Genomic DNA, 11,074 nt, shown 5'->3' with positions numbered 1-11,074 from the left:
TACCATTGGCAGGGCAGAGATGGGCAATCTCCGTGCCCTTGGGCATGCTCAGTTGCATTGCTGAGCTCAAGGACATTCTGGAAGAACCCATCCCGTAATGTTCAAGGTCACCAGGGGAACCATACATTGCACAGCGCTGGCAGGGGCCAGCGTGGGGCACTCGGGTGGGAGGAGTGACACTGCCCCTGGGTGGGCTAGGCTGGAAGGCTGGGGCAGAGTGTGGCATGGACTCGGCGGGTAAGGTCCTGGGGCCAGCGGCTGCAGCAGGGACGGCTGCACAGAGATTGGCAGCTCCACAAGGATCTTCCTGGTTTCCCCTGTGCTGGGGTCAGTGGCCACCCCGCCTAGGAAGGGCTTGACTTTCAGTGGGTGACTCCGTTGCATCCTGCATTAGCCACTTGCTTCTAAGGGCACACCTCCCAACATATCATGTGTCCGTTGCTGGCTAGGGGACCATGGGGTCAGCGCACAAGACTTCTCCGCTGTAGAGACGGTCTCAGAAAGTCCTGAAACCCAGCCTGGGGATTATGGCCACCAGAGAGAATCTGTGCATGTCCAGAGTCAGGCTGAATCCCAGCGCGATGCTAAAGGAAGAGGCAGGCCAGGCCAAAGGCATTAACCCTTTCCCTCCTTCCAATCTCATTCCCCAAACAAGCCCTGTCCGGGTGAGCAGGCCCTAAGGTCCCCAGGCTACTGCCAGGGTTGTGTCAAGACACCACTGCCATGTGCCTGCGCACTGGAGTCAGGCCGGCCAGAGAGCGCAGAGCGGTGTCCGTGGGTCAGGGTTAGCCGGCCAGGTCTGGACTCCACAGGCATAAAAGACACTGGTGTCTTTAAAAGGGAAAAGTCTCTTACCCAGCTCAAAAGCAGCCGAGTAAATGGCTGAGAGCCTGCGGGAAACTAACAACAGTTGCACTTGAAAGGGGAACTGGTGGCAGAGACACGAAGCAGGGAGTGCTCCTGCACTCTCACCCCACGGCAGGTGCATGTTACTTCCCCTTCCTGGCCAGCTCCTCACATCATCGGCACCGACTGCGGCTCTGGGACGGCAATGCCAGCGTCCCTGCCATAGGGAACCATACCTCAATGGGTTAATCAACGCACGCTGGTGGCAGGAGAGAGACAACCCGCCCACATTCTGTGCCTGCAGCTTGGAAAACGAAACTTAAAGAGTTATAGGGAGACGCCTAGAGCTACCACAAGCAGCGGCTTTGGGCAAGGTCAGCATGGCTTTCCAGCAGCCTATTCTGAACCCGGTGAGTGAGGCTAGGCGGGAGCTGGAGATGCACACTGCCTTCTCTGCAGGAGACATCTGTCAGGGCTAGGGTGACCAGATAGCAAGTGTGAAAAATCGGGATGGATGTGGGAGGGGGAATAGGGCCGGGGGTGGGAAATAGGGCCCTATATAAGACAAAGCGCCTAATATCGGGATGGTCCAGATAATATCTGGACATATTTCTGGACATATTATCTGGACATATTATCAGGATGGTCCAGATAACATTGGGACATATTTCTATCAGGTGCATAGAAAGCTAGCTATATTGTCGGGCTCAGGGGGTAGTGATCAATGGCTCAATGTCTAGTTGGCAGCCGGTATCGAGCGGAGTGCCCCAGGGGTCAGTCCTGGGGCCAGTTTTGTTCAATACCTTTATTAATGATCTGAATGATGGGATGGATTGCAACCTCAGCAAGTTCGCAGGTGACACTAAGCTTGGGGGAGAGGTAGATACACTGGAGGGCAGGAATAGGGTCCAGAGTGGCCTAACCAAATTGAAGGATTGGGCCAAAAGAAATCTGATGATATTCAACAAGGACAGGTGCAGAGTCCTGCACTTGGGAAGGAAGAATCCCATGCACTGCTACAGGCTGGGGACCAACTGGTTAAGCAGCAGTTCTGCAGAAAAGGACCTGGGGATTACGGTGGATGAGAAGCTGGATATGAGTCAGCAGTGTGCCCTTGTTGCCAAGAAGCCTAAAGGCATATTGGGCTGTATTAGTAGGAGCACTGCTAGCAGATCGAGGGAAGTGAGTATTTCCCTCTATTTGGCACTGAGGAGGCCACATCTGGAGTATTGTGTCCAGTTTTGGTCCCTCCCACTACAGAAGGGATGTGGACAAATTGGAGAGAGTCCAGCGGAGGGCAACGAAAATGATTAGGAGTCTCGGGCACATGACTTACAAGGAGCGGCTGAGGGAACTGGGGTTATTTAGTCTGCAGAAGTGAAGAGTGAGGGGGAATTTGATAGCAGCCTTCAACTACCTGAAAGGGGGGTTCCAAAGAGGATGGAGCTCGGCTGTTCTCAGTGGTGGCAGATGACAGAACAAGGAGCAATGGTCTCAAATTGCAGTGGGGGAGGTCTAGGTTGGATATTAGGAAACACTGTTTCACTAGGAGGGTGGTGAAGCACTGGAATGGGTTACCCAGGGAGGTGGTGGAATCTCCATCCTTAGAGGTTTTTAAGGTCCGGCTTGACAAAGCCCTGGCTGAGATGATTTAGTTGGTGTTGGTCCTGCTTTGAGCAGGGGGTTGGACTAGATGACCTCCTGAGGTCCCTTCCAACCCTGATATTCTATGATTCTATGATCTCGTCACCCAGTCAAGGCCCCAACAGAGAGAAGCTCCCCAGCTACAATGGCCCGATACTGAGAGACACAGCAGAACGCCTGCAGTAGGGCCCTGTGAAAATTACTAACCCCCACAGGCCAGTGCAGGGCTTGTGCAGCTGGGGGCATGGGACTAGTGTACGATTCCTCTGCTGCCCTTAAAACTGTGAGTGGTTTCTTCCAGAGTGTCCCCTTTTCTGGACCCATCTTTGGAGGCCTGAGTGAAGGGAGGATGGTGTTAATCCAAGGAATAGTCCAAACCTGCGTGAAAAGGTTGGTGCTATTTCCCCATCCTGTGCCGCGTCTCACCCACCTCCCCCACCAGCACTCCATCTGGACGCAGCTCAACCATGCCCCTGTGCTATCAGCACAAAACGGCTCTCCACTACCCCTCCCTCCTCACTCACCAAGTCCCCCTCACCTCCTCCACCGCCCCACTAACTCTGAGCTGTCCTTACTGTCATCCTCCACCAGCATGGCTTCTCCACCAGGCTCCTCCTGGCTGCTGTTATGGCTCATCCCCTCCACTGGCCCCTCTCTCTCCCCGATCTCCTCTCTCTTCTTGGCTCCTTTCCCTCCTGCTTAGCTGCACAAGGCATGACTCTATTCCCCATGCTAAACCGCCTCCCCTGAATCACCTGCCTCTCAACAAACTCCTCAGCTCTCACTCCTCCACCATGGTTTCTGCTCCCACTGCCCCAGCTCTCTGCAAAGGACTATGGGTCACTGTGAAACCCAGCTTCCAGAGCAATGCTGCGGCTGAGAGGGTGAAGGTGTTCCTTGAAGGTACGAACAGGGGAAGAGGAAGTAAGGAGGTGCTATCATCTCTATACCTCACTGGGTATCAGGACCAGCTTGGTATTCACACTTCAAACAGGTTGACTCACAGTTTCATGACTTTAAGGCCAGAAGGGACCATTACATCATCTAGTCTGACCTCATGTGTAGTACAGGCCATCGCATTTCACCCAGTTACCCCTGCATTGAGCCCAATCATTTGCATTTGCTAAAGCACCTTCCTGAAAGGCAGCCAGTCATGGTCTGAAGACATCAAGAGATGAGAATCCATCACTTCCCGGGAGTTTGTGCCGATGGTTATTCAGCCATTTGACTGTAATTTCTAATTTTACATTAGTCTGGCTTCAGCTTCCATCCACTGGTTCTTGTTCGGCCTTTCTCCACTAGGTCAAAGAGCCCTCTAGTAGCCAGTATTTTCTTGTTGTGAAGGTGCTTGTGCAACGCCAACAGACCCTGGTTGTCGGCGGGCAGGACTGAACCGGGGCCCTCTGTAGTTTAATGCATGAGCCTCCATTGCATGAGCCAAAAGTCCACTGGCTGTTAGCTAAGGCTGCAGAGTAAACTCATTAATCTCTCTCTTGCTAAGTGTTCTCGGTGCCACTAGATGTGACAGAACACCACACCCAGGAGAGGTGGGGGTTACACCTGTGCACTGTCACCAAGTCACCTTTTGATCCTTTGTGATCAGACAGATCGAGCTGCTTAAGTCTCTTCTTGCCAGGCATTTTCTCCAGCCGTTAAATCATTTTTGTGTCTCTTTTCTGCACTTTCTCCAATTTACACCATCCTCTTTACCATGTGGCAACCAGAACGAGGCACCGTTTCCGGTATCCCTCTCACCCGTGCCAATGTTGACAGAAAGGGAAGGTTCAGAAAAGAGTGACAGGAACAATCCCAGGACAAGCTGCCGCACAGGGCAGGACTAAAGGAGCTCAGTTTATTTAGAAGCAGCAAAGAATCCTGTGGCACCTTATAGACTAACAGACGTTTTGCAGCATGAGCTTTCGTGGGTGAATACCCACTTCTTCGGATGCAAGCAGTGGACCACTGCTTGCATCTGAAGAAGTGGGTATTCACCCACGAAAGCTCATGCTGCAAAACGTCTGTTAGTCTATAAGGTGCCACAGGATTCTTTGCTGCTTCTACAGAACCAGACTAACACGGCTACCCCTCTGATACTTCAGTTTATTTAGTTTCTCTCAGAGAAAGCAAACAGGTGATTTGATCACGGTGCATAGATGGCAAAAGTCTCTTTAATTTCACAAAGGCAGAACAAGGTGCAGTGGCTGCAAGGTGAAGCGAGACAAATCCGGGCTAGAAATAAGGAAGTAATTTTTTTAATAGTGATGGGAATTAAACATTGGTAAAATTTACTATACGTGCGCACACACACACACGCTAGCCCTCCTTTGCCCCCCCCCATGAGCCCCATGCCCCCTCCCCCCATCGAGACAGGGCTGCCCCCATGGGCTCCATGCCCCCTCCCCCCTGGGCAGGGCTGCCCCATGACTCCCATCCTTCCTCCCTCGCCTCACCTGAGGCAGTGCCTCTCCTACAGCCCCATCCACCCTACCGCCTCCACAATATGGTGCCACCCACACCCTCAGTTGCTCCCCCAACAAGGCGGGGGCTGCCCCTGTGACATTTTCTTCTGCACACTTCCCTGAAGAAAGGCCCCTTCCATTGCCCCCATTGTCCCTCTGCCCTACCCCCATAGCCCTATCCCAAGCCTACCTGCCCCACATGGCCCCTTCTCTACCCCACCCCCATAGCCCCATGCTCCCTCTGTCCCACCATAGTCCCGTCCCCCACAATGGTGGGCAGCTCCCCTGTCCCCTACCCTTTGCAAAGGACAGCCCCCATGCTCACTCCTTGTCAACAGCAGCCCTCATATCCCCACACCTGGCCCTGCCCCCTGGCATAGGAAGCCCCCATGCTCCCTCTCTGCCAGGGGCAGCTCCCCTGCCACAGTCAGTGCCTATTCTCCCCTGCTGGTGCAGTTAGCCCCCATTCGCCCTGTGACGGGTTCCCCCCAGGGTGCCACCCGGAACTGGGGTACCACTGAGCCCCCGACTCACCAGCCTGGGCTCCCTTTTACATGGCACTACAAAGCCTTCCAATCTGCACTTTCACCCTCATACACACAGGTAGGGACACACCCAGCTGCAGTTACATGCAGGCTCTCTGACCAGCCCCTGCATGGGAAAGCTACTCCCAGCTCCTTAGGCACCGCCCAGAGTATAAACCCCAAATGATATCATCTTGTGCTGCACAGGGAACTCATAAAATTCACCCCCTTCCTCACTGCGGAGAGAAATATGCAAAAGCCTTTTGCCCCTGAGTTATGATTTACACACACACTGGTTTAGATAAAGCAAAAATAAATGTATTAACTACAAAAGATAGATTTTAAGTGATAGCAAACAGATCAAAGCAGATTACCTAGCCAATAAATACATGAATAAATAAATAAAAAAGCAAACTAAACTTAATATACTAAATAGATTGGCTATGAATTAGCAGATGCTCACCCTAAGAGATGATACCAGCAGGCTGCAGATTCTTAAGGGGCCAGCTGCACTTGCTTACAGCTTGAAATCCTCAGGTGTTTCATTCACAGGCTAAAAATCCCATTAGCCTGGGTCCAGCACTTCCCCTAGTTCAGCCTTTGTTCCTCAAGTGTTTCCAGGAGTCTTCTTGGGTGGGAGTGAAGAACACCTGATGATGTCACTCCCTGCCTTATATAGCTTTTGCATATGGAGGGAATCCTTTGTTCCCAAAGCTTGGTTCCCAGACCAGTCTATGGAAAAACACTGACATTCCAAGATGGAGTCTAGGGACATGTGGTCTCATCACATGTCCTTGTAGAGTCATAGCAGCCATTACACTGAGGCTGTCTGTAGTTCTCAGGAAGGCTCCCCAGGTGGCAGAAAAGCTTCCCCTAAGGCCTATTGTTTTCCCCTAATGTCTCCTTGCCCTGAATACACCCTTTCCCACCCACTATCTCCACTGAAAGCATCTTGTCTAGTGGGAGTTACCCAGGTGTAACTACATTTGAAATACAGATACCTAGTCAATATTCATCACTTCAGATACAAAAGTGATACATGCACAAATAGGATAATCATATTCAGCAAATCATAACCTTTTCAATGACATCTTCCATGCTTTGGGGGAGGGATAGCTCAGTGGTTTGAGCATTAGCCTGCTACACCTAGGGCTGTGAGTTCAATCTTGCAGGGGGCCATTTAGGGAACTGGGGTAAAAATCTGTCTGGGAATTAGTCCTGTTTTAACCAGGGGGGTGGACTAGATGATTTCCTGAGGTCCCTTCAACCCTGATATTCTGTGATTATCTTGCATAAAATACATTATGATTATGTCATAATCATATCAGACTAATATCATTGTGAAGAATATGGGGTGTAGTGTCATCCCTCCCTCCTGGCACGGGCAGCCCAGGTCACACCATCTCATTCTGTTTCAGTTTTGGGGTGAACCTGCGGTGCGGGAACGGGGACATCGCCTTCCACTTTAATCCGCGTTTCAACGAGGGCCGCCCGGTGGTTGTGTGCAACACCGAGCAGAACGGCTGCTGGGGGGCGGAGGAAAGGACCTACCACATGCCCTTCCAGCCAGGCATCTACTTCGAAGTAATCATCAACGTCAGGGGCCACTGCTATCAGGTGAGCACACGGCCCTTGCAGGACGGCAGCCGGGGTGGATACTCCGCGGCTGGCAGCTGCACGGCACTGCACCACAGCCCATCAAGGGACACTAGCTTCACAGGGGAGATGGAGGGGAAGCTGGTCCCCTGGCTGGGACAGGACACATCAGCAAGTACCAGTCCGTGGCCTTGAGGGAAGGCCAGTACAGACCAGTCTGTGCTTCTGGGGTGCCAGTACATGCAGGGGAGGCAGGTTTGGTGGTGCCTAAGGCTCTGGGAGTTTGCGTTGGGGCTTGGGCTGGGGCATGGAGTTGGGGTGCAGGAGGGGGTGTGGGGAGTAGGCTCTGGGAGGGAGTTAGGGTCCCGGATCTGGGCTGGGGCATGGGGTTGGGGTGGAGGAGGGGGCACAGGGGGCAGGCTCTGGGAGGGAGTTAGGGTATGGATGCGGGCTGGGGCAGGGGGTTAGGGTACAGGAGGAGGTGCGGGGGTTGAGCTCTGGGAGGGAGTTTGGGTGCAGGGTCTGGGCTGGGGCAGGGGTTTGAGGTGCAGGAGGGAGTGCAAGGGGTGGGCTCTGGGAGGGAGTTTGGGTGCAATGGGTGTGGGGGCTGGGCTGGGGTTTGGCTTGCGGGAGAGGGTGTGGGGTGCAGCGCTTACCTCGGGCAGCTCCTGGAAGCAACCTGCCCCCCCCCCATGGCAGCAGCTCCTAGCCACTGCCCCTGCAACTCCCATTGGCTGCAGCTTGGGGCAGGGGCAGCACACAGAGACATGCCCCCACCCCCCGTCCCCAGGGATGTGTCAGCTGCTTCCGGAAGTAGGGTGGGCAGGTGAGCAGGAAGCCTCATTAGCCTCATTGTGCTGGTAGGGGGAGGAGGGGGCAAGCCCTTTTAAATTGCCCAGGGGCAGCAGGCAGGGCCAGGGGGGACCCTCCTGGAGAAGCTCTGTCTCCATGCCACGGCCACGGCGTGCAGCGGGGAATGAGAGCTCCTCCAGTCCCAGCGCCACAGCGGGGGGCTGGGTGCTGGGGCTCCCCCTGCTACACCGCAGCTTCTGCTGGGACGGATGGGTGGCACTGGGGCTCTGGTGCTTGTGGGATGGGTTTTGCACACCCATGAGGGCCGAAGCTATGTCCAGCTAAACGTTAAGTGCAGACCAGGCCTCAGTGCACAGTGGAGCTGAGGCAGCAGCACCATGGGGAGCCTTTCACACACTGATTCCCAAACTAGGAGCAGCCCAGAGCCTTCATAAAGGAGACCTTGTGACAGCTGGGCCCAGTAATCTACCCATGAGAACTCATGGGACATGTGCCAACAGAATTGTTGTAGGCAAATTAGCTGTAGAGGAAGCGTGGGGATAGATTGAATTACTGCTGATGTCATAATGGCCCTACCTGAGTTACCCGAGTTGTTGAGCTGAGCCTGTTTGCAGCTTATATATCCGTAACAATGAAATAAAAAAAATTATTAATCACTTAGTGAAATAACATAATTTCTTCAACTATAACCTGCAAGAGGTCTAGTAATGTTAACTATATGGAAAGTTTGAAGTTTCATCTATCCGGGAGGTTATCGAGATCATTCTGGGCAAAGAAAAGACTGACACTGGATGCTACATTTCTTAAAGGATCCAGTTTTTAATTAATTTTAACTCATAAACTAATTATGGATGTATTTGTACATCTTCAGACAATCCATTCAGTGCCCAGTGAGTGAGTGCTGTCCATTTGAGGAGGACGTGCCGTATTTTTCATATAAAACAAAGAGGTTGAATCCCTGATTTGCAATTCAGGCTGAACTGTGGAATCAGGACCAGCACTTCCATGACAACGCACTCTTGAACTGACACTGGGGATTGCACTGGTTGATCTAAATCAGTTTCTAAACCACAGTAGTTCAATTGGTACAATTTCCTTGTGTAGACAAAACCTAAATCCATGGCCTCATTCTCCTTTTGCACTAGTGTAATCTCTGTAGCCTCCTTGGCGTTACTTCCAGTTTACAACGGAGGTGGCGGAAAGCAGAGTCAAGCTCTGAGTCAGTGGAGTCACCTCAGATTGCCCTGGTGTCACTGGCAACAGAATCTGGCTCAGTGTCAGCAATGAATGTTTCTGCTCATGTCAAACAGGGATGCACAGAACCTGGTTAACTTTCATGCAGAGACTGCAGTCACTCGGAGGCTCCTCCTCTGACAGGCCCAGACACCAGTGGACAGGAGAGTTCAGCTTTTATGGTGCTGGACATTTTTTCAGCCAAACTAAAAGTCATTGAATAGACTTTGCTGAAACTTTCCAAAACTTTTCCCCTTGTGCTGAGTGTAGCAGGGGAGATTTCAGCCGCAGAAGAGACATTCCCCCTTGGGCTGAGTGCAGCCGAGGAGGTTTCAGCCCCAGAGGCGACATTTTCTGGAAGCTGTGAGCAAGTGAGAGCAGGGAAGTCCCACATTCTTGCAATATTGGGTGTTTTTCTTAAAGCCCCTGCTCCTGGAGTCATGTGATTACATCAGACGCTCAGCTTTCATTAAAAAAAAAAAAGAAGCAAATTTTCAGCTCCCATGGCTGTGGAGAAAAGTTTGAAAATGTGATCCTGAAAGACCGGAAACCCAGAAGGCAAATAGACAGAATCCATAATTCTTTATATTTAAGACAATCTCATGATTTGATGGGACGTGACTCATAATTTGTGAACACTGGGGTTGGCGATATTGCAGCCCTGACGTGATCTTAACTGGAGTAAAGGCTCCCCCCACATTGCAGATACCCTCATCTTCTCACTCCTCCTAGCACAGTCCTCACCCATCCCTCCCTCTGCTCTTTCGCTAGGTCTCTGTGAATGGTCAGCACTTCCTGGAGTACAGACACCGCCTTCCCCTTCATACTGTCCAGATCCTGGAGATCAAAGGGGACGTGACTGTGAACTGCATCAACTTCACAAGCCCCAGCGTGAGTATCTGCTCCGGCCTTGTTAGCACCAGTTCCACTGCTCAGGCCGGAAGCCCAGTGGCAAGGGACGTTGGGTTAACAGACCTCTCAGCTGTCCCAGGTTTATGAGACTTATGAAGAGAGGCTGAGGGAACTGGACTTATTCAGTCTGCAGAAGAGAAGAGTGAGGGGGGATGTGATAGCAGCCTTCAACTACCTGAAAGGGGGTTCCAAAGAGGATGGAGCTCGGCTGTTCTCAGTGACAGATGACAGAACAAGGAGTAATGGTCTCAAGTTGCAGTGGGGAAGGTCTAGGTTGGATATTAGGAAACACTGTTTCGCTAGGAGGGCGGTGAAGCACTGGAATGGGTTACCTAAGGAGGTGGTGGAATCTCCATTCTAAGGGTATGGCTACACTTACAAATCTGCAGCGCTGGTAATTGCAGCGCTGGTCGTCCAGCTGTGCAGGGCCAGCGCTGGTGTGTGGCCACACTCACAGCTACCAGCGTTGGTGTGTGGCCACATTTGCAGCATTTGCAGCGCTGTTGGGAGTGATGCATTATGGGCAGCTATCCCAGCATTCAAGTGGCAGCAACGGTGCTTTTCAAAAGAGGGGGGTGGGGTGGGGCGTAGTGTGACAGGGAGCGGGCGAGAGAGAGAGAGTGGATTTTTGGAGCCAACACTGTGTGTTAGCTTCCTGATTTGAAAAATCAGAATATGTTCCCGATCACTTACCCTTAACTCTTAACTGCAAACAGCCTGCAGCCAACACGACTCCCTTTCTCCCCTCTGCCCCCGCTGTTTCTGTCAAGCAAACACTCACTCCCTGCCTGCCTCATTATCTCATTTGATTGTTCACAGATTGATCACAGCAAACAGGAGCTGTGTTTGTAGATAAACAGCTCCGGGATCAACGGAGCTACGGAGCTCGGAGTTCACAACAAAACAAAGAGAGTAATTTATAAAAGCATTCTGGGATACATCCTTATACCCTGGAGGCCAATCACAGCGCTGGTGTGTGGCCACACTTGATGACCAGCGCTGCAGCACCAGCGCTGGAATCCTTATTCCCCATGCTGAGTGAGGTGT

General features: G+C 52.2%; 1 protein-coding gene across 1 annotated transcript in view; it reads left to right on the top strand.

The window, feature by feature from the left end:
• Nucleotides 1–3,284: 3,284 nt before the first annotated feature.
• The window catches only part of LOC123350510 (galectin-9-like), a 30,272-nt gene continuing 22,482 nt past the window's right edge, over nucleotides 3,285–11,074 (top strand). Inside the window, exons 1-3 of the mRNA XM_044989125.1 lie at nucleotides 3,285–3,393; nucleotides 6,834–7,090; nucleotides 9,887–10,006. Of these exons, the coding sequence (XP_044845060.1) occupies nucleotides 3,285–3,393; nucleotides 6,834–7,090; nucleotides 9,887–10,006 (486 nt within the window). The remainder of the gene's footprint in view (nucleotides 3,394–6,833; nucleotides 7,091–9,886; nucleotides 10,007–11,074) is intronic.

This window comes from Mauremys mutica, chromosome 15 (genome assembly GCF_020497125.1).
Source record: "Mauremys mutica isolate MM-2020 ecotype Southern chromosome 15, ASM2049712v1, whole genome shotgun sequence".
NCBI lineage: Eukaryota > Metazoa > Chordata > Testudines > Geoemydidae > Mauremys > Mauremys mutica.
Note: the sequence above shows the minus strand (reverse complement) of the source record. Positions and strands in the feature narration are given on the sequence as shown.